Here is a 23170-nt window from a genome sequence, read left to right as displayed (position 1 = left end):
GCCAGGAACATTATTTTAAAAATAATAATAATCTCCTTTTCCTTTCTCTTCTTCTCTTCCTTCTTCTCTCTCTTCTTCTTTTTCTCTTCTTCCTTCTCCTTCTTTTGTTTGTTTTCCCTTCTCCTTCCCTCCTTCCTCTTCATTCTCCCAGCTAGGAACATTATTTTTTTTTAAAAAAACCTTCCCATCAAGGGGGCGTGCGCCAGGGCCAAACATCAAGTGGCGAGCTGTTCCATCACCCCCACCGCTGCCTTGGACCCTCCCTCTCTCTCCTCCCGCTCTTCCATCAGTCTCCCCCTCCCTGCTCTCCCTGTCCCCTTAAGAGGAGCCTCTCCCTCCCTCCTCTTCCTTCTCCTTCTCTCAGCTACGAACATTATTTCAAAAAATAATAATAATCTCCTTTTCCTTTCTCTTCTCCTCCTTCTCTCTCTTCTTTTTCTTCTCTTCCTTCTCCTTTTTCTCTTCCTCCTTCATTTCTTTGTTTCTCCTCCTCCTTACCTCCTTTTCCTGCCTTCTCCTCCCTTTCTTCCACTTCATTCTCTCAGCTAGGAACATTATTTTTTTTAATAACCCTTCCCAGGAAGGGGACCTGCACCAGGGCCAACTTCAAGTGGCGGACTGTTCCATCGACCCCACCCCTGCCTTGGTTTCTCCCTCTCCTCCCCTCCCGCATCAGTCTCCCACCCCCCCTGCTCTCCCTGTCCCCTTAAGAGGAGCCTTCCCCCCTTCCTCCTCCAGACCCCAGCCTCCTTCTCCCCAGCTCAGCCTCTCCTTTCCTCCTGGGCGAGCAGGCGCCTGACTCACCCGCGGCGGCTGCGCCTTTAAAAGGCCGCCCTCGCCGCCTCCCCGGCTGCTTCGAAGAGGCTGGACCTGGCTGGCTGGCAAGCGGCCCTGGGCTCGGCGGCGCCTGCGCTGCCCTAGCGATCGACCGAGCGGACCAGCGCCTCCTCCAACCCAGCCAAGCAGAAGCCCCGCCAGCAGCGCAGCGCAAGGCAGCCGGAGAGCCGCTCGCCCGCCCGCCCTTCCTCGCCCGCCTTGGACGCTTCCCCGCCGCCTTTGGGGGGCGGACGCCCCTCCGTCCTCCCCGCCAGCCCAGCCGCCGCATCCTCCCTCGCCCCGGGGCGCATCTGGCCAGAGGTGGCGCGGCCGGCGGGGGCGCCGCGGGGGTCGCACAGCCTCGCCCGGCATCGCCCCGAAAGGCCACGGCGCTTAAGGTGGCTTCCCAGGAGGGTTGCGGGGGGGAATGGGGGGGGACCTGGTGGGATGGGAGGGGGGGGTTGAGGATTTTCCCAGCCCCTTTTCCTTTTGTTGGGAGGGGGAGTACTTTTAATAAAGTCTCCCCCCCCCTCTTTTGGGGATCCTGAAGGTGGGGTTTGGGAATTGGGGGGTGAGGGTGGAAAGGGGCTTTTGGCTTTTAAGGAGGGTGAGGGGTGGGGGTGAGGATTTCGCCACCCCCTTTTGTTGGGAGGGAGGACTTTTAATGCTCTTTTGAGGAGAGGGGATGTTGGGAGGGGAGGACTTTTAATAAAGTCTCTTCCACCCCCTTTTGGGGATCCTGAAGGTGGGGCTTAGGAATGGGAGGGGGCAAGGGGGCTTTTGGCTTTTAAGGAGGCTTGGGGCTGGGGGGGAGCAACGAGGGGGATGATTTGCTCACCCCTATTCCATTTTACTGCGGGGGGTGGCAGCACTTTAATAAGGCCTCCCCTTCCCCCTTTTGGGGGAACTTGGTGACTGCTCTTAAGGAGGCTTGGGGAGGGGGGAAGTTTTCCCACCCCCCTTTCCTTTGGGGGCGGGACTTTAATAAAGTGTTTTTTCTCTCCCCCCTCCCCCTTCTTCTTGGGATCTTGAAGGTGGCCTTGGCGACGGATCGGAGCGGCTCCCGGGGGCGATGAGCGCCTCGCGTCCGCCTGGGGGCGTTTAAGGTGGGGAGCGAGCTTGTCGCGCCGGCTTTGGGGGGGTGGGGTTGGCTTGGTTTAAGGGTGCCCCCAAGCGCTTATTTCCCTGGCCCGCAGAATTAGTGGAAGTGGGAGGCTGCCAGGATAGTCCCACGATCTCTTTCCAACCAAGGGCAGGGGGCCATATGGGTATTAAACTCCCCCACCCCCCAGACACACATACCTGGGTCTTCCAAGAAAAACCTTTGCTTTTTCAAGTTTCTAGTTCCTGGTGAGATTGATTCGCAGGAGAGGGAGAGAGGAGCTACTTTGAAAACCGGCTCCTGGGTCCCCCCCCTTCTTATGGGAAAGAAAAAAATTGGCTCTCTCAATGCTTGGATTTCCTCCCCACCCCATATCTCCCCCCTTCTCCGTTCCAATTTTGTAATATTTTTTTTAAACTTGTTTATTTTGTGCTACCCGCCTTCAGAAACGACATGGAAGCGGTTGGAAAATTTGAATTCAGCAGGAAAGATCTGATCGGGCATGGAGCTTTTGCTGTGGTCTTCAAAGGCAGGCACAAAGAGGTAAATGAGGATTTTATTTTATTTTAAAAGTTCAAAAGAAAATGGGAGGGATTTGGGGTGATTTTTCTACTGGGAACAAGGAGGGGGGCATTCTCGATTCTCTTTCTTTCTTTCTCTTTCTTTCTTTCTCTTTCTTTCTCTCTCTCTCTCTCTCTCTCTCTCTCTCTCTCTCTCTCTCTCTCTCTCTCTCTCTCTCTCTCTCTCTCTGTGAAATGACAATATCTGATATGACGGTGAAAAAAGGAGTCCTTGAATCGTTGATTCAACCAACTAGGTGCAAACAAGCAGGCAAAGGAACAAGATAAAACTTCTAAATCTAAGTTGGGACTTTAGACAAGCTCCTTCCCCCCAGCTCCTTCTAAGAAACTTCTCTAACTTTTCAAGCAACCCCAAAATTTCAAATTAATCCACAAGTAAGCCGGACGATGCAGGTCACGGCATGCCTCTCTTAAGATCCCCAAAGATCTGTTAAAATCTGCTAAGATTTTCTCAAGGAACTGCAAAATGGGTAGAGACTGAATCATGGGGCTGATGCAATTAGGGGAAAGACATGGAGAATTTGCTTAGGCACAAAGCAAAGCAGGCCTTATCTTACAGGATTGGCAAGGTTTCCCTATCTCAAAGCAGCCACAAAGCAAGGGAAAAAACTCTTTGTTGTGTCTCGGAGGATCTATAAATAAATATATTTCGGGTTTCTATTTGGTCACTATGGGAGACTTAAGAATCTTTAGGCAAGACACCTGGAGTGCTTTTAGGGTGGGAGCAGGGAGTAAGGCCTGCATTTTATGTATGAATAAGTTATTGGTGGGCACATCTCCAAAGTCTTATGATTGGAGGAAGAAAGGTGATAAAGGTTTTGTTTCGCCATTTTTGTTTTGAGTAGGAAGGATCTTGGCAAAGAGTTTGCAAAATTAGAATGGCTTCTATAGCAGCCATTCGCGCTAAAAACAAGCGTCTCCGGATTGTCTATTGTATCCTCTCCTGCATTGCTTGTAATAAAGTAAATGTGCAATTATCTATTTGGGGACTTGAAGGGCAAAGAGATGAAGACAGAAGGAGATTCACATCCTTCGTAAGGCTTGTTGCTAGAAATAAGGCCTTATTTCATTTGGAAGAGGTTTTGGTGCTGGAGATCCTGTTAAGAAGGGAAAGAAAATTAAATCAGGGAGGGCAAGTCTGAACTTGTCTTGGCTAAAGACTAGAAAACCAAATAAACCCAACCGTTTCAGACCAACTTTTATACTGTCAATTATTATCAAATTTGTTTGCCTGCCTATCTCGAGGCTTCGAGTGACTCAAACTACCCAAAATGTTGTTTGTCTGCGTTTGACCCAGTCTGCGGTACAAAATATCTTGTACCATGGGTTTTGGGGCATAGCTGCTTGTGAATAGGTCAACAAACTCTCATGAACCCAGCTTGGTGGGTCTGTGGAAGTGTGTGATGGAAAACCCCGGGGGAGGGGGGCCCTATTTACCGTCTTCCCTTGATATTCCAACTTTCAGAAGCCTGAAGTTGAAGTGGCCATCAAATGCATCAACAAGAAAAACTTGGCGAAATCCCAGACTCTCTTGGGGAAGGAGATCAAGATATTGAAGGTAAATTGAAGGGAAAAGGGGAAGTGACTTCGGAGAAAGAACTTTGGCGTCCACTTGAATTACGAACTGTGTTTTTGTTTGTTTGATAAGTAACGGTTCTTCCCCCCCCCCTCCAATCTCTCTCTTTCTAGGAACTGAAACATGATAACATCGTGGCTCTCTACGACTTCCAGGTATTTTGCTCCAAATTCAGGTCCAAAGATTTATGTGGGGGAGAGAGAGGAGGGTTGATGGGCCAAGCCAACGGGGGAAGAGAGGGTGTTGTTTAATTAGCTTTTTATAGGAGATGACTACAAGGATGAAGATTTGATCCAAATACCAGCTAGGTTGACCTCTAACCCATGGGGCTGGAGGTCTTCAGCTGAAATGGATAACTTTGTGTATGGAATACTAGCTGGATACCCGTGCTTCACTACAAAATTATGTGATCGGGCTTGATAAATTGACCCTTAAAGCTTGAAAATTAATGAGTAGTTACGATGGGGCTTGATACATTGACACTTAAACCTTGGACATTAATGTAGAATGTGTAACTCCTTAGCATCACGGCGTGTTAATATAGGGCAACTGGCGGTTGGAACAGAGTTCTTTTCAGGTGGGGAGGGGGAGTAGAACTCCTTAGCATCAGAGTGTGTTAATTACTGTATAAGAAATACTAATGATCTAATGGCCATTTCGAAAAATCCTTTCTCAGAGAGTACCTAGAAGCCAAGAGGAACATACGTGCCAAATTTCACATTTGTAGGCTTTACGGTTCTGGGGATTTCGTGATGACTGTGTGGCATTTGGCTTTTATATATATATATAATATTCTTTGTTGGCCAAGTGTGATTGGACATATAAGGAATTGGTTCAAACAACAAAGGCATATAATGATGAGGTACCCATCGGAGAAGGTAGTAGAAAAAATGAGAAGGATAATAGTAGTACCTTACTACATGGGTAAAATTTCTTTAAATATAAGACAACGCTATGGGAATTAGGTGTTCAGGAAAATGATGGCATGTAGAAAAAAAAATCTCTGGGCCAAGCTGTTTTGGCCTGCAGTGGCAAAAAAGGGCCATCCTTAAATAGCTTTTAAGGTTTGTTGTTGTTGTAACCTTAAAAAGCTGCAAGTTATTTTACAAAAAAAAAAAAGAAAATTGGCTGGCTTAAGAGTGCATTGCTATAATTTGGGGATCTAGGGTATTTGCATGGCTCTTGCCTAAAATCTCATTGCTGGCATTGTTACTGTTGCTGGTTTAACCTGTTTATTTATTTCATTTGGGAAGCTCGGGGCCCTTCGTTCAGTTACATTGTGATTTATCTTTTTTTAAACCAAAACCAAAATTATAAAGTATTGTAGATGAAGCCGGAACAGGAAGGGCATTTCCTGTTTTGTATTTGTGTTTTGATTTTTTTTTCCTGAGGAGCCTTTTAGTCAAGTATAAAATGATGGATCCCATTGCATTCAAAGGTATCGGGCTTTCTCGCGTGTTGAGCTGTTTTATCTCCTTGTGTGGAAATGACTTTGGCATGGATGTTTATATTGTGGTGCCTGGGCACATCTCCACCCTCTTCAGGAAGCATGCAGAAAAGGCTGGGTTAGTTCCCAAGGAAATTGACCAATGTTGTTTGCCTCTGCAGGGTTTGCAATGCTGTGCAATTGTCTGTCTCTTCATAACATTCATGAGCTTTTTCTTCTTTCAAAACACGGAGGGAGGGAAGGGACATGGTAGAGTTATGTTAAAACATGCTATTAGGAAGAATGTGTGTAGAGATATTTCACCTCCCCCCTCTCTCCCTCCCTCTCTTTCTCTTTCTGTCTCTGTCTCTTTCTCTCTCTTTTTCTCTCTCTGTCTCTTTCCCTCCCTCTCCCCCCTCTCTGTCTCTCCCTTCCTCCCTCTCCCCCTTTTCTGTCTCTCTTTCTCTATCTCCCTTTTTCTCTCTGTCTCTGTCTCTCTCCCTCTCCCCCCTCTCTCCCTCCCTCTCCCCTTTTCTGTCTCTCTGTCTCTCTCTGTCTCTTTCTCTCTCTGTCTCTCTTTTTCTCTCTCTGTCTCTGTCTCTCCCTCCCTCTCTCCCCTCTGTCTTTCTGTCTCTTTCTCTCTCTGTCTCTCTTTTTCTCTCTCTCTGTCTCCCTCCCTTTTTCCCCTCTCTTCTCTGTCTCTCTTCCTCCCTCTCCCCCCCTCTCTCTTTGTGTGTGTTTGTGTACACAAGGCACTCTGCTTGGTGGCAGAATTGCCTAAATCCTATTTGGAACCCAGATCCCTGGGCCAACTTCCATCCCCGGGCCTTTGTTTTGAGATTAGTGGCCTTTAATTGCCTTGTTGCTTTCCCACAGGCGGGGGTTGGTTGCGCGCGCGAGAGAGAAAGAGAGAGAGAGAGAGACTGGCTGGCTTCTTGCAATTGTGCATCAGAGGTTTGTTTGCCTGTCTGGCCCGTCATGTGGTCTCCAGGCCTCCTTGTTTGTTGACATTCTTTTACCCGCTCTGATTGGCCGAGAGCGGCTCTTGCATCACGCTTTGCAATTTGATGCCGCTGGAACTTTGTGGCGTGAGCCACTGCCGGCACCCTGCCTGCCAGTGAAGCATGCTGGGAACGGTAGTCTTTGGTTGCAAGGGGTGGCTTTTGTTGGTAGGGTTCGCTGTTTTTTTCTTTTTGCAATTTATTTTTATTTTATTTATTTTGCTCCTCCTCCTCCTCCTCCTCCTCCTCCTCCTCCTTCTCTCCCATCATTATTCATCCATCCATCTCCTCCTCCTCTTCCTTCCAATTTCTCCTCCTCCCTTCTTCTTCTCCTTCTTCTCCTCCTCCTCTTCTTCCTCTTCCCTCCCCTTCCTTTTCCTTATCCTCTTACTCCTCCTTCCTTTATTTATTTTATTTATTTTGTTAAGCATGTATTAGATAACATATGAGTATAAACATGATTTTGGATACATGAAATAGATACGAATACAAGGGAATATTAGGACATGGACGGTGGCACACTGCTGCGCTTATGCATGCCCCTTAAAGACCTCTTAGGAATGGGGTGAGGTAGACAGTCTAAGGTTAAAGTTACGGGGGTTTGAGGAAGAAACCACAGAATCAGGTAGAGCATTCCAGGCATTGACCAATTGAACAACAAGTTATTGAAGAACAATTTAACAATGCTTTCCTCGCCCCTTCACCCCCTTCCTCCCTCCCTCCCTCCCTCCAGAATTTTTTCTTGCTTCAATCTGGGTTGGAAGATATAATAAAGAAGGGAAAAAAGTTTGATTTATTAGTTTGTCAAAGAGCAAACTTTGGTATAAAGTATGAACATGGACATGAACGAAAGAAATGGATACAACTAAATGGGGACAGTAGGACAGGGACGCACTGGTGCGCTTATGCACGCCCCCTTTATAGACCTCTTAGGAATGGGCTGAGGTCCACGGTAGACAGTTTAAGGTTGAAGCTGTGGGGGTTTGGGGCTCTACCTGGAGTCAGGTAGAGCATTCCAGGCGTTGACCACTCTGTTGCTGAAGTCGTATTTTCTGCAATCGAGTTTGGAGTGGTTTACCTTGAGTTTGTATCGATTGTTTGCCCGTGTATTGTTGTGGTTGAAGCTGAAGTAGTCCTTGACAGGTAGGATGTTGTAGCAAACAATTCTGTGTACTCTGCTTAGGTCCGAGCGCAGGCGGTGCAATTCCAGATTGTCCAAGCCCAAAATGTTGACCCTGGTGGCGTAAGGGATTCTATTGTGAGCAGAGGAGTGGAGGACTCTTCTCATGAAATACCTCTGGATTTCAGAATAAAAATCCAATACAAAATTGGATTTGGAACTCTAGTTGCAAGGCAACTGAGTTGAAACTCCAAATTCTATCAACTTTTAAAGGAGAAAGTGTGGAGTCAGCTTGATTCGTCTAAGTTGAATCTGATGCCTGTAAATAACTGTGAATTAATTGGAATTCTGCACCCACATCAAAAGGTTTTTGTTGAATCATCTCTGGAAGCAAATTGATCCTATTTGACAATCCGGACGCCCAAATCTCATCAGAATGATTTCTGGAGTTGCAGTTCCAGGTTGTCCAAGGCCAAAATTTTGAGCCTGGTGGCGTAAGGGATTCTATTGTGAGCAGAGGAGTGGAGGACTCTTCTCGTGAAATACTTCTGGACTCACTCAATTGTATTAATGTCCGATACACAGTGTGGATTCCAAGCCAATAAGCTGTATTCGAGGATTGGTCTGGCAATTTTGAGCTTTCTCTTAGCGTGATGGGATTGATCACGTTTTTCCAGATTCGTTGATCAGGTGGCTTGATAACAGCCTTCCAAAATTTGAGGGGCTGCCACAAAAAAGAAAGGGGGGGGTCAACTCTATTCCCCAAAGCCCCTGAAAGCAGGATGAGAAGGAACAGATGGAAGCTTATCAACCCAGATCCAAAGCAGAAATAGAGAGAAATTTCCAGACAGTGAGGACAATTAATTACTGGAATGGTTTGCCTTCAAAAGTTTTGGGTGCTCCATCACTGGAGGCTTTTAAAGAAGAGACTGCAGAGCGATTGGTCCAGAACGGGATAGGGTCTCCTGCTTAAGCAGGGGGTTGGACTAGAAGACCTCCAAGGTCCCTTCCAGCTGTATGCTATATTCTTTAGTTTTCCCCACCCCATCCCCCAACTTGGCAATGGTGTAGACCACCATCAAACTTCTTTTCTGAGAGCTGTGGCATTAAATAATGCAGCATAAAACCAATGTTGTGTACTGTGTAAGGTTGCCAGTCTGCTGGTTTGATTCGGTGCTGCGGCAGCGTGCATGGGAAAACACAGCTGTCTTTGACTTGGAAAACAAGGAATTTGGACAGTGGGTTGTGTTTTCTGTTATGTGATAGGTGTTTATTTAAAGAAGTGGTTTCTCTCCCAGGCTTTAACTCAAAAGAGCCCAGAAGAGTTTTTGTTTGGAATTGCATTGCCTTCAGGTCCACCGTTTAAAAGACATGGCGCACACACAAAAAAAGGAGAATTAAGCAGATATTCTGTATCCTCACAGCTGAAGAAGAAAAAATTTGAGGGTTTAACCAAGCTTTGGTTTTGTTCAGTGGCTTAAGCTTTAAACCAGGGATCACCAATCTTTCAGACCTCAGGGTCCACTAAATTCATCATTTTAAATCCCAAGGAACACTAATACGATCTGCCCGGCTGGACCATGGCTAGGAGGTCATGTGACTGGGTGGGCATGGCCAACTTGATGTCACTCATGTCGAGGAGCGTTGCCCCGGCCTCTATTCGCCCCTCCCCTCCCAGCCACTCCTCACCTGCCCACCCAGGCTCCTTAGGGCCCCAACAGGAAGCAGGTGCTGGAGCTAAGCAGCCACCACAGAAAGAGTTGGCAAAACAGTTCAGTTCAGATTGGATCTGACCGAGAAGGAGGCTCAGCAGAAGAACCTCAGTGAGGACTACAAGCATAGGCTTTCCAAGCAGAGGGAAGACCTGCAGGAGTTCAAGGCCAGGTACCGGCCCTGGAGGCTCCTCAGCGGGCTGTGATGGTCAGCCAGTTCCAGGCCATGATGCAGTCCCACTGGAACGATCGCCACCAGCGGCTCTTCACTCCAGCCTTCGCCCAAAGCCCCCCACCAGGAGGCTGAAGCAGACCCCAAGTCAGAATTTCTGCCCCCCTCCAACCTGCACAAAAAGATCCTGAAGGGAGAGACTCTGCAGCAACACAAGCGTTCATTGCATGCATCCGTCCCAGCAGCCATTGTTTGAGGATTTAGTGCAATATAAAAAATGCAAATAATTTTTCTGCAGATCACCAACACCAGTTGGTGACTGTTGCTCTAAACCAGAGGTCCCCAACCTGTGGACCCCAGCTTGCAACCGGACTGTGGGCTATTTGCAACCGGGCTGCGTGAGTGGCAGTTATGCCTGCCCCTCACACAAAATTGTTCTGAATCCAGCTGTTGTGGCTTGTAGACTGTGGTTGATGGATAAGGGCGATATATGGACATTTGGTACTTCAATGTTGCTTCCCTGCAGCTATGTGGGACCTTCTGATCAAAAGCTCAGATAAATCTCTCACAACATGCCCATTTTCCCATTTTAAATTGTTTTTGGTCTGAAAATGTCATCAGAGGGAGATTCCACCTGGATATTTTTTCTTCTTCTTCTTCTTCTTCTTCTTCTTCTTCTTCTTCTTCTTCTTCTTCTTCTTCTTCTTCTTCTTCTTCTTCTTCTTCTTCTTCTCCTTCTCCTCCTTCTCCTTCTCCTTCTCCTTCTCCTCCTTCTTCTTCTCCCCCTTCTTCTCCCCCTTCTCTTTCTCTTTCTCCTTCTCCTCCTCCTCCTCCCATGTCTGTCATCTGACATTAGTAATCATGTTGGCGATCCTATTTTGATCAAAAGTTGAATGAAAGAGTGCTGCTGAGTTTTGTCCAAACTTTGATTTTGAAGCCATGATGTTCTTCTTCTGCCTGGACCTCCTTTGCCTTCAGTCTTTCCCTTGAGGATTAAGTGAAGGATGGTGTATTTTCCCAGGTGTTGCAGCACATGTTCAAAATATTCTAACTTTCATTTTTTTAATGGTTTTGAATCTGGATGGAAATTTCCTTGACAGTGAATCCATTTTATCTCGTGGAGTTGCGGGTTCTTCATCACTGGAGTTTTTCAAGAAAAGATTGGAGAACCATTTGTTACGGGATGGTTTGAAGACTCCTGATTGGGCAGACTAGATGACCTCCAAGGTCCCTTCCAACCCTGTGATTCTTCGTCCCTCTGCTTGCATTTCCTCAAAACAGACCTTGCTTCAAATAATCTCCAGATATTTTTGGAAAAGCTTCCATGGGATAAAGCCACCGATATATAAAAGGAGGATGTTTTAGAGTGGGAAGAATTGTTCTCTTTTACCTTCTTAAGGAGCCACAGACTTAACAAGAACTAATTTTGGAATTGAAGAAAGAAAGCTGGGGTTAATTTTTGTTTTTTTAACTAAGTATTGAGCGAGCACTTCCCAAGTGCGGTTACAAAATCTAGGTAGTGTTGAAACCAGGATGGCGTGAGCTAATCTCCTGCTTGTCACCTCATGGTGTTGTTTTCAGTGGCCAAGGATTGAATGGGTGCCAAATCTGATGAGAAGAGGAGATTTCAAAGGAAGTTGGGCAGAATCAGCCCCTCTGAAACTGGGTTCACATGGAGCTATGAAGCCACAGTGGGCTACGTCTGGCTGAGTTTATGCTTCAGTCTGTCCTGTGAAAGTGTTTACTTGCTTCTCTTCCAAGTTCTTCCCTCCCTCCCTTTTTCTATCTTCTTTCCTCCTTTTCATTTCTCTGTTCCATCTTCCTTCCTTCCTTTCTTTCTTTCTTTCTTTCTTTCTTTCTTTCTTTCTTCCATCTCCTTTCCTCCTTCTCATTTCTCTGTCCCATTTCCTTCCTTCCCTCTCCCTCTCTCTTCCCCCTTCCTTCCTTCCTTCCTTCCATCCATCCATCCATCTCTTTTCCTCCTCATTTCTCTGTCCTTCCTTCCTTCCCTCTCCCTCCTTCTCCTTCCTTTGTTTATTTTTTCCCTCCTTGATACCTCCTGTCTTCATTCATTTTTCTGTGTCCTTCTTTCCTCCATTCTTCTCATTTCTCTCTCCCTTCCTTCCTTCCCCCATGAAACTCTAAGCGTGCCTCTGAAAGCTGTCTCTAAAAGGGTGACCTACTTAAAACTTTACTTATGTATTATTGAAATGTATTAATGGGCCTTCATTGCTCGAACTCCCAAGGAGGCAGTCTCTGCTGTATGGAGTATTTTTAGAACTTATACTTGAAGCTTTCTCTAAAAGGTTTTTTGCTACAGCTATGAATTTTTGAGGATTGGAGGGAAGGAAGCATGAAGGCAGTTACGTTAGTTTGGAGCAATCGATATAATTTTTAATCCCTTCTTTATTATTTTATAAATAACACAAGGCAGCAAACATACGTAATACTTTCCTACTACTACTCTATTTCCATCTGGTGGGTTGGGCTGAGAGAGAGAGGGACTGGTCCAAAGTCACCATGCTGCTTATTTCCCTAAAGTGGGACTAGAATTCACAGTCTCCTGGTGATTGTGCCAAAGTCTCCCAGTTGGCTTTCACCTCTAAGGTGGGACTAGAACTCACAGTCTCCTGGTGATTATCCCAAAATCTCCCAATTGCTTTTCCTCTCTAAGATAGAACTAGAACTCACAGTCTCCTGGTTTCTACACCAGCACCTTAATCACAGCACCAAACTGACTCTCATGGATATGTATGGATATATGGCGGTGTCTTCACTTGATGTGTCTAGCTAAGTTATGGCTTGTATAAACATGGTTTGTTAAGGTGCCAATAACTGGTTGGTTGTCTGTAAAGCATTAAGCTATAACCCATAGCTTATGAGTGCCATTGGTCTCCTAGCACAGAGCCCAGCTGAAATCCTGGTGCAGCTAGGAAACTGAAGATACTGCCTTAATGTGGTTGTTATTTGTAAACGAATATTTATTGTCTGAAATTCATTGTAAATCATGATGTGATTTGCAAGCAGTAAATATCCCAGCCTTGAGCAGGTATGATAATTAGCACTACAGGTTTGCACGCGTCTTCCTGAAATAATAACTACAGTGAAAACAATATATAAGACCCCCCCAACTTCCAGTAACTTTCTCTTGCAGTCGAAAATGGTGGTTTTATACCCCAGGACTACGAAGTGAGTTTCTTTGCAATCTTTTGCAATTTAGCAAGGTGTGTCATTGTTTGGTTTGGGGGTAGTGGTGCCTCAGATAGAAAGTCCATACAGAGAGTGGTAAGGACAACTGAGATGATTATAGGAAGCTCGCTTCCTGTTATTCAGGATGCTGCTTATAAGCGCTATGTGCTTAGAGCTCAAAACATTGTTAGAGACCCCACACACCCACTCCACGGTCTATTTCTGTTCCTCTCCTCTGGGAGGAGGTTTTGAAGTATTTCTAGCAGGACTGCCAGATTCTGTAACAGCTTTGTTCCCTAAGCCATCCGTCTGGTGAACTCATAGGATTCTTTTTTCCCCTGCCCTGTATATGTATACATTCGAACTAGACTGTGATGTTTCTCTGTGTCTTGTGTGTGTGTGTATGCATAATAGTTATGCCTTGAGAGCTGAATGTATTGAAATTTCATTTTAATGTATGCTGATTAGTGTACAATTAAAGTGACAATAAAATTTTGTTCCATTCTATTGTCTCTTCTCTTCTATAGTCTCTGCTAATTCTGTTCTATTCTTTTTTCTACTCTACTCTAAATTCTGTGCTAACTCTATTCTATTCTCTCTATTCTCTCCTCTTCTATATTCTGTGCTAATTGTGTTCTATTCTCTATTCTATTTTTTATTCTGTTCTCTCTCCTCTCCTCTCCTCTTCTATATTCTGTGCTAATTGTGTTGTATTCTTTTTTCTCTCTAAATTCTAAGTTCTGTGCTTATTCTATTCTATTCTAATCTATTCTAATTGTGTTCTATTCTCTATTCGGTTTTTTTTCTCTCCTCTTCTTTTCTCTTCTCTTCTATATTCTGTGCTAATTCTGTTCTATTCTTTTTTCTCTCTACACTCTAAATTCTGAGCTATTTCTAGTCTCTAATCTTTATTCTATTCTCGCCTCTTCTATATTCTGTGTGCTAATTCTGTTCTATTCTTTTCTCTCTCTACACTCTAAATTCTGTGCTAATTCTATTCTATTCTCTATTCTATTTTTTTATTCTATTCTCTCCTCTTCTATATTCGGTGCTAATTCTGTTCTATTCTTTTTGCTACTCTATACTCTACTCTACATTCTGTGCAATATTATCCTATTCTCTCCTCTCCTCTCCTCTCCTCTCTTCTCTTCCTCTTCCAATTCCATTCCTAGAAACATTGCAAAATCTTCAGATGTTAGGAGCGTCAAATCAAAATTGCCCCACGAGAGTGGCACAAGGTCATGATTTATCCAGGCAGGTGGGCGGGGCCGTTTTGTTATTCTAAAAAGAAGAAGAAGTAGTGACGATTTGCTGACTCACCTGTCATTCCTTTGCTGTGTCTTTTCCTAAGCTCGGCACCTGAGTGTCCACCGGGGTGACACAAGCCACAAAATTGACAGCTGCCATTATTCATAGGGCCTGGAGGGTGACTTCATTCCTATTTCTCAAGCATAATTGAACTCTGGCATGGAGCTTCTTGAAGAGCAAGGTGGATCTTGACCTTATTCACATAATTTCATTTTTTTTTTTGGAAATACGGGTAGTCCTTGACTTACGACAGCTCACTTAGTGACCATCCGAAGTGACAACGGCATGGGAAAAAAAGTGACCCATGACCGTTTTCCACACTTACGACCGTCGCAGCATCCCCATTGTCCCTGTGATCAAAATTCAGACGCTTGGCCACTGACTCGTATTTATGACAGTTTCACGGTCTCGGGGTCACGTTGATCCCCTTTGGCCACCTCCTGACAAGCGAAGTCAATGGAGGAAGCCAGATTCACTTAACGACCATGTTGATAACTGAACAACTGGAGTGATTCACTTAGCGATTGTGGCAAGACAGGCTGTAAAACGGGACAAAACTCAACTTCGCGAAATATCCCACTTGGCAGCAGATATATTGGGCTTGATCGTGGTCTTAAGCCAAAGTTGCCGGTGGTTTTTGGATCAGGTGACTCTGGTGCAAGCTCCACGGTAGGAAAAGACGGAGCGAAAGAGCGACTGAGGGTTTTTTCAACCAAGTTCCTTCCTTCTTACTACCTTGTAAGAAGCCGAGGTGGTGCAGTGGTTAGAGTGCAGGACTGCAGGCTACTTTAGCTGACTGCTAGCTGCAGTTCAAATCTTACCAGGCTCAAGGTTGACTCAGCCTTCTGTCCTTCCAAGGCTGGTAAAATGAGGACCCAAATTGTTGTGGGCAAGAGGCTGACTCTCTAAATTTTCCTCCCCTCCCCTCTCCCTCCCTCCCTCCCTTCCTTCCTCTGTCCCCTGCCAGCAGTTCGATCCTGACCGTCTCAAGGTTGACCTTTCATCCTTCTGTGGTGGGTAAAATGAGGACTCATATTGTTGGGGCAAGAGGCTGACTCTCTAAACCGCTTAGAGAGGGCTGGAAAGCACTGTGAAGCGGTATATAAGTGCTATTTCTTTGTTCTTCATTTGCTTTGCTCTTCATTTCCCCTTCTTCCCTTCCTCCCTTCCTCTGTCCCCTGCCAGCATTTCGATCCTGACTGGTTCAAGGTTGACTCAGCCTTCCATCCTTCCGAAGTGGGTAAAATGGGCACCCAGGTTGTTGGGGGCAATATTCTGACTTTAATAAACCGCTTAGAGAGGGCTGTGAAGAACTATGAAGTGGTATATAAGTGCTATTCCTATTGCTTTACTCTTCATTTTTCCTTCCCTCCCTCCCCTCTCTCTCCCTCCCTCTCTCTGTCCCCTGCCAGCAGTTCGATCCTGACCGTCTCAAGGTTGACCTTTCATCCTTCTGTGGTGGGTAAAATGAAGACTCATATTGTTGGGGCAAGAGGCTGACTCTGTAAACCACTTAGAGAGGGCTGGGAAGCACTGTGAAGCAGTATATAAGTCTAAGTGCTATTGCTATTGTTCCTGTCCAAATCAGCAGAGAACCAGAGCAGGTCTGATAGGCTGCTGAAGAGATTTCTATCATTCCATTATGTATGATGTTGAGTTCTATGTAGCTCAATGTATGTCACACCTTGGACACTTAATTAGGGGGTTGACTAATCCATGACACACAAGTTTTGTGAAGTTTTCTTGGCACGTCCAATCTGCTTTTCTCAGCGATCAAGGTCACCCAGGCACTGTTCTAAAAATACCGTTCTTTTCTTTGCCTCCCTTAGAAAATTATTTTGGACTGTCTTCTTCCTTCCTTGACTGTATTAAAAAAAACATTGGGAGGGATCACATTCTTAGCTAAGTTCAATTAATTATTATTTTTTGGCTTTGAATAGAACTATTTATGCTGAAGAGTAAAGGAAGGAGGGGAAGAGGAAGGGTGTTGAGGAAGGGAGATAAGGAAGGAGAGAGGGAGGGAGGAGAAGGAAGGGAAGGAGGGTAGAAGGAAAGAAGGAAGGAGAGGCAAGGAAGGGAAAGAAGGAAGGGAGGGAGAAGAGAGGGAGGGAAAGGAAGACGAGGAAGGGAGGAAGAGGAGGAAAGGAGAGGGAGGAGGGGAGGGAGGAAAAGGGAAGGAAGGAGGGTGGAAGGAACAATGGAATGAAGGGGAGGCAAGGGAGGAAAAGCAGGAAGGGAGAAGGGAGGGAGAAGAGAGGGAGGGAAAGGAAGGCGAGGGAGGGAGGAAGAGGAAAGAAGAGGGAGGAAAAAGAGGGGAGGGAGAAGGAAGAGAGGGGAAGGGAGGAAGGAGAGGGAGGGAGGGGAAGAAGGAGGGAGGGAGAGTGTAAGGAACGATGGAATGAAGGGGAGGAAAGGAGAGGGAGGGAAAGGCAGGCAAGGGAGGGAGGAGGAGAAGGAGGAAAGAAGAGGGAGGGGGGAGGGAGTAAAAGGAAAGAAGGAAGAAGGAGGGGAGGGAAGGATGGAAAGAAGGAAGGAGAGATGGAGGGAGGAGAAAAAAGGGAGGGTGGAAGGAACAAAGGAATAAAGAGGGAGCAAGGAAGGGAAAGGAAAAAAAGGAGGGAAGAGAGGGAGGGAAGAAAGAAGAGGGAGGGAGGGGTTGAGTGAAGAGAAGGGAAGGGAAGGAAGGAAATAATGTTATGACTTCTTTTCATACTATTTAAACACAGGAGATTGCTTTTGAGGTGAGAAATTGTAGCTGGCCTCAAGGCACCTGGCAAACTAATCAATGTTTGAAGATCAGGGCCTGGTTACCCAAGATTAGCATGGATCTTTGCCTCTACTTGCCTGTTCCTTGTTATGATGGATTTATTCCACTGGCCCCTTCAGGAACTGATGAAACCTGCCTTGAGGAATGGCAAATTTGCTTCTGGGTTGCTTGCATTTTTTTTTTAAAGTTAAACACAGCTTCCTGTTTGCTGGTTCCCAGCTCCCGATCAGGCAGCTTGGAATTTGGACGGATGCAATGATAGACAGTCTAGAGCTAGTAAGTCCTTCAGTAGGAAAACAAGTTGGGTGAAGGTTGCTTGTCATTGGAGCCTAAATGGAAGTACACCCGCTTGGTCAGCAAAAATACTACCGGTTGTAGACTGTGCCAATTAATGCCTGCCGGCTTTACACCTTGCATTAGTCTCGGGTGTGGTTGAATTGGAGCATAGTGTGTTGTGTAAACTTAAAATTTGGAGAGAGGTGTTTTTGGATGAATGTCAGAAGATGGTTTGGTTGTAGCTTGGTGTCTTGTGTGGATTTAGAATCTGGTGAGAAGAGTTTCAGATGAATGTCAGAAGATGGTTTGTTTGGAGCTTGGGGTCGTGCGGACCTAAATCCCAGGAGCAGCATTCCATACTAGAAAACCGGAAGTAGAGATAGCAAACATTTAAGTCGTCTGTGTTACCATCAGGTGAAGATCTGCATTTTGGCAGGGTGGATTTGATCGCTACACTCAACTCGGCACATGAAGGGAGTTGAACCGTTGGTGGCTTTGTGCACTGCAGGTCCACCTCTCAGGTTTGGGTGGCATTGCACAACGCTGGGACGGTTTGTGAACCGAGGCCTCGCATGTAAAGGCAGCGTGTCGAGGACAGCAGAGTGGAAGGACCAGGAAGGCGACCTGTTTACTGGATTACGTGGCGTTGTGAATGCTGCATTCCTGCAGATTCATAGCCCAAATGTGAATAACCAGGAAGGAAGTTTTAAATGACCACTTGGGCTCGGAAGTGTGATTATTCTGGATTGAAAAGATGGATGTCCTCTCCTGCTCAGCCAGAGCAACAATTGCTCTAGGCCAGGGGTGTGTTCGACCTTGGGGGGCTGGGGTGGGCGTGGCCAGCTCGACATCACTCATGTCGGGGTTGCGCCTATGGCGGCTTGAGCACTCTGCCAGCGAAAACGGACTCCTGAGCTCCTTTTTCAGCTGGGATGGCCTCCTGCAACCCTCTGCCAGCAAAAATGAAACTTTGGGAGGGGGGCCCCTTCGTTTTCGCTGGCAAAGGCGCTTGCGGGCCGGTCCTTCACTGTTTCCAGGGTGGTCCGCGGGCCAGATCTAACCACGTTGTGGGCCGGATCCAGCCCCCAGGCCTTGAGTTTGACACCCCTACTCTAGCCAACTACAGGCACCGTATTTTTGGAGTATAAGACGCACCGGAGGATAAGACACACCAAAGATTTTGAAAATAAAGTTTTTGCACTCTGCAGACCTCCCCAAAATGGCCCATTTTTCGTGAAAACCGGCCCATTTTTTTTTCAAACAAAAAGGGCATGAATAGCCTTTGGGGGCTTATAGAGTGCTCCTGGGAATGGGGGGGAGGCAAAATTGAGCAAAAAACAGCCTATTTTTAGCTCATATCTGCCCTCCCCAGTCCCCAGGAGCACTCTGCAAACCTCCTAAAGGCTATGCACAGCCATTTTGGTGAAGGGGGCGGGGATTCAGGAGGCAGAAATGCTGTGTTCAGTGTATAATACGCACCCAGATTTTCACCCTCTTTTTTGAAGGAAAAAGGTGCGTCTTATACTCAGAAAAATATGGTAATTCTTGACTTATAAGGGACAAAGAAAGCCAGATATTGGACCAATGCAGAACATTCAGTGAGCAAGATTAGCATAGACTAGGATGGGAAGATTAGCGTAGACTAGGATTGCTTTCTAGGATTGCATGTTGTGGAATGGACTGTAGGGAGGGCAGCCATTTTGAGAAAGGCCAACCCATCCATTTTGTGGGAGCGCTCAGAACACGACTCTCTGAATCCAAAACGGGACGCAATTCTCCGCATAGGTTGTGTCCGTCCTGGTTGTTCTTGAGACTTCTGCTTTACGTTTTCTCAAACATCTGCTTCTCATGTAGTCCATCCTCTGTGGAAGAAACTCTAGTAATTCAACCATGTTTTTATTAAGCCCAATGAAAAGCTGATGGATTCCCCTTGCTCTGAACACCCAGCCTAACTGGATTCACATGTCATGGTTTGACGTGTTGAGTGGGTTGTGTGGCCTCCGCTTATTCGGATTCATTCAAGATGCCTCATGCGCCTGACAAATCCGGTCCATGTAATTGCAATTTTTATTTGCAAACTAGCCGATAAGCCGGCATTGCTTGGATATTTATTTATAGGGGGAAAATGTCTGGACCAAAAGTAATTTCTAATGTTGGATTTACCAGAGGGAGCACCTTTTTGGATTACTGTGAAGCCGTTACTGTGGCAACTCCACTGCTACAGTAGAATCCATTTTACGGTAGTACAGTAGAAGCCATTTAAAAGCACAACAGGCTGCATCTTAACATAACACACACCCTGGGAGGTGTTAGAGATGTCTTACCCCCACAATATTTGTTTCCAGAGAGTAAGTCATCTGTGTACCAAGTTTGGTTGAAATTGCTCCAGGAGTTCCAGAGTTATGCTAGAATACACACACACACACACACACACACACATACATATTTCTTGTAAGAAATACATCCTGTAAATATCTTCAGGAAGACTTAAAGGATGGCTTTTCTCTTCCTATCTGTGATGGCTTTGTAAGATCTGAGAAGGTGGAGAGAATCTATTGTCTGTTGCGTGAATTCTTGGACGTATCAAACCACGACAAGGAAAGATATCCTCCTGCATATATTTGTCCTAGCACATCCAATGGAAGAAAACATTTTTTCCCTCCTTCCCAAAACAAGAACCTTTCAGGGAAGTTCTTAATAAATAGAAGTCTGTAGACATTCTCAGTCATCCAGGTAATTATTGTCCCAAAGGTGTTTTTTCAGGAGGCAACTGGATTTTCTTGTTTTTTCTTTGGAAGATGTTTCGCTTCTCATCCAAGAAGTTTATTCAGTTCTGACTGGATAAGGATTTATACTCCTTGCAGACAACTGGTCATTTGCATCCTTGAGCTCTGATGGGATAGTGGGGAATGGAAGCTGAAGAAGCTTCTTCTCCAAAAGAAAAAACCAGAAAGTCCAGTTGCCTCCTGAAAAAGCACCTTTGGGACAACCATGACCTGGATGATGGAGAATCTCTACCGACTTGTAGCTATGCAATTTGGGATGAAGACTCTTGGAATAGTGTGGGAGGAGGAATGGATTTGCAGAGGAAAAAATTGCAGACTACATTTGCACCACTCAGGTGACCCTGAGGACACAGAGAAACCTCCAAGTGGCCTCAGTGGCCATCCAAAAGGATGCAAATGTCCAGCCGCCTGCAAGGAGTATAAATCCTTCCATTCCCCACCAAGCTTCCAAGCTTCTTGGATGTGAAGTGAAATGTCTTCAAAGAAAAACCAAGGAAGTCCAGTTGCTTCCTAAAAAAAAGCACCTTTGGGATTCTTAACAAATAGTGAAGTTTTGTGCGCATTGTTGACTACAAAGGAGCATAGGAGGTCCTATCTAGCATCCGTCTTTCCTTCAAACACAATCCTAAAGAAATAAATCCTGACAGTTTATCCAAATGTGTCTTCTCCACCAAAAAAAACAAAAAAAACCCAACCCAAAACAAAACCCCACTTAATCATTCATGTATTAACCGTAGCTAGAATTGTATTTGCACGACATTGGGAAAGTGTAGAGATTCCTATTGATGAGAAGATGATAAGGAATGTATTAGAATGTGCAGAAATGAACAGATTAACATTAGCAATTAAGGAGAAAGAGGAAACTGAATATTACTTGATTTGGGAAGTATTTTACCAATGGTTGGAGAGAGAAAGAGGAGTTTGGAAATGAAGAAACTTAAAAAATAAAGTAGACAATACACTTAGAGATATAAATAAGAGGGAAACTGTTATTATGTTTATGAGAAGAATAATGCTGTTTAATGTTAATATGATATTATTACTAGAAGATAGTAAGAAGAAAAATGGGAGAGTTTTATAATGCTTTAATGCTCAATATATTATAATACTAAACTTAGGGAAATAATGTTAATATGAAAGTGAAAGATGTGGCAAAAGGGGAACGATGTTGCCCAGAGATGTCTGTAGCCAGGCGACACAGTGCATAAGGTGGAACGTTTATTTTTGTAGTTGAAAAATAATAAAACTCTTTATAAAAAATAATAGCAGATTTTTCCTTCATTCTGGGCCAACCTGGAGAAACAGTGTCTGTTTCTCTTGCCTGCAAATCTGGAGGAGATATTTGCAAAGTCGTCTGGTTTTTCTCCCACGGTGAGCTTAGCGGACTTGACAAGTCTGGTCATGTCCGACTTCAAATGTTTATTTATTTGTACGAGCGATATTTTTCCTTCCTACTTTGAATCATTCAAATTCCGAACGGCCACAATATGAAATAACAATGGATTTGTTTTGTTTTTTAGGAAATGGCAAACTCCGTTTATTTGGTGATGGAGGTGAGCGATTCTGAGTTAGGTTTTTAATTTTGCCCCCTTTAAAAAAAAAAAGAATTCATGCATGGTTTTATTTATTTATTAACATTTTATGCTGCTTTCATCTCGAACGGCAGAGTGCTGGTTGTTATTTTATTTATCGACCTGAATGTTGAATAATTTGGCTTAGCTGATGAATTCTTGTTTCTGTTTATTCTCCCCTCTTTAGTACTGCAATGGTGGGGATTTGGCTGACTATTTGCACAGTACGTATTCTAAGAGTTATTATTATTATTCCATAATATTAGCATCACTATTAGGAAACAGAAAATAATATCAGGCACAAAATCACTTGTCAAATGGGATCCATCCATGCAGTTTGATAGGGGTGTCCAGATGGTATTCCGCTAGCAAGTTTGTCCTGGACTTCTAATTTTGTTGTTGTTGTTGTTGCTTTTTCCTTTTTAATCACAGGTATAATTAATGCCAATAGGGCCTATTTTCATCCAGACTAAACAATCAAAACATAGGAGGTCTCCAAGTCTAGCGAAATTTGTACTTACAGCTTTAGTTTATAGAAATCATTTGGGACCTTTAGTAAATTGTTAAATTTTGTAGGGTTCCCCCCCTCCCTTTATATATGTACATATTGTTTATCTCAGAGGTTGGCAGCTCTGGAGCTGCATGTGGCTCTTTCATCCCTCTGCTGTGGCTCCCTGTTGCCGGTTGGTTCCATAATCGATAGGGCTTTCAGTTAGGACAGGTAGAGGAAAAAGGACGCCATGCTAGGAGGAGACTCTATGGTGGGGGAACTGGACTTCCGGTCGGCTTCAGAATTGAATTGGCTTCCGGTTAGGACCTTTGTGGTTCATTGAGTGTTTAAGGTTGCCGACCCCTGCTCTATCTAAACACTTTGAGCAGCGGATTAATCAAGAAATATCTGAAATGAACAAGCCAGGAAAAAGGGGCATAATTACCGTATTTGTCGGAGTTTAAGGCGCACCAAGATTTTGAAGAGACAAATTAAAAAAAAAAGTTTTTGCACTCTGCAGACCTCCCCAAAATGGCCCATTTTTTGTGAAAATGGGCCCGTTTCCCCCCCCCAAAAAGGGCATGAATAGCTTTTAGGAGGCTTGTAGAGTGCTCCGGGGGGGGGGAAAGCAAAATTGAGCAAAAAAATTCGTGTTTTTGCTCATTTCTGCCCTCCCCAGCCCCCAGGAGTACTCTGGAAGCCTCCTAAAGGCTATGCATGGCCATTTTGGTGAAGGGGGCGGGGTTTGGGGAGGCAGAAAATGCTGTATTCAGTGTATAAGACACGCCCAGATTTTCAGCCTCTTTTTTGAGGGAAAAAGGTGCGTCTTATGCTCCGAAAAATGCGGTATTTGAATGGGCGTTCTCCCATACTAGAATATTTAAGACAGAATGACTGGAGTTCATTCCCAATTCATGATATTTAGAAATATGTTTTCGTTCAAACTCTGGTATAAGCCAGCCATCTGATTAGAATAAAAAAACCTCTCTAGACATTTTTGATATAGTTGGCTGTGTGTTTGTCCAGCCACATACATAAAAAAAAACTTTTCAAAGAGACTTTTGAAGTCTTCACGATCTCCAGACAGAAACCTGGCCCTTTTGATACATTTCTTAAGCTCTTTGTAATTCTCATCAACTTAATGCATTCAAGTCCTCCGTGGCCGCCATCCTTTCAAAATAAAAAGCTTTCAAAAACATGCTAATAAAAAGATGAAAGCAATGTCGTTGTGTTGATTAATCATCCTTGCCCGGCTCGTCCTGGCCTGGGTTGAGACC

General features: G+C 44.9%; 1 protein-coding gene across 2 annotated transcripts in view; it reads left to right on the top strand.

The window, feature by feature from the left end:
- The first annotated feature begins 961 nt into the window (after positions 1 to 961).
- Positions 962 to 23170, top strand: part of ULK1 (unc-51 like autophagy activating kinase 1) — a 98390-nt gene continuing 76181 nt past the window's right edge. Inside the window, exons 1-7 of one of the 2 annotated variants that reach the window (XM_087705789.1) lie at positions 962 to 1214; positions 1851 to 1922; positions 2365 to 2461; positions 3965 to 4057; positions 4189 to 4230; positions 21353 to 21385; positions 21591 to 21627. In XM_087705789.1, the coding sequence (XP_087561915.1) occupies positions 2372 to 2461; positions 3965 to 4057; positions 4189 to 4230; positions 21353 to 21385; positions 21591 to 21627 (295 nt within the window). In that variant the 5' untranslated portion in view covers positions 962 to 1214; positions 1851 to 1922; positions 2365 to 2371. The remainder of the gene's footprint in view (positions 1215 to 1850; positions 1923 to 2364; positions 2462 to 3964; positions 4058 to 4188; positions 4231 to 21352; positions 21386 to 21590; positions 21628 to 23170) is intronic. The other variant, XM_087705790.1, reaches the window with a different exon arrangement.

This window comes from Thamnophis sirtalis, unplaced genomic scaffold (genome assembly GCF_051295495.1).
Source record: "Thamnophis sirtalis isolate CommonGarterSnake01/CBP01778 unplaced genomic scaffold, rThaSir2_p1.2 scaffold_2, whole genome shotgun sequence".
Lineage (NCBI taxonomy): Eukaryota > Metazoa > Chordata > Lepidosauria > Squamata > Natricidae > Thamnophis > Thamnophis sirtalis.
The sequence above is the reverse complement of the archived record's forward strand: the minus strand, read 5'-3'. Positions and strand labels throughout refer to the sequence as shown.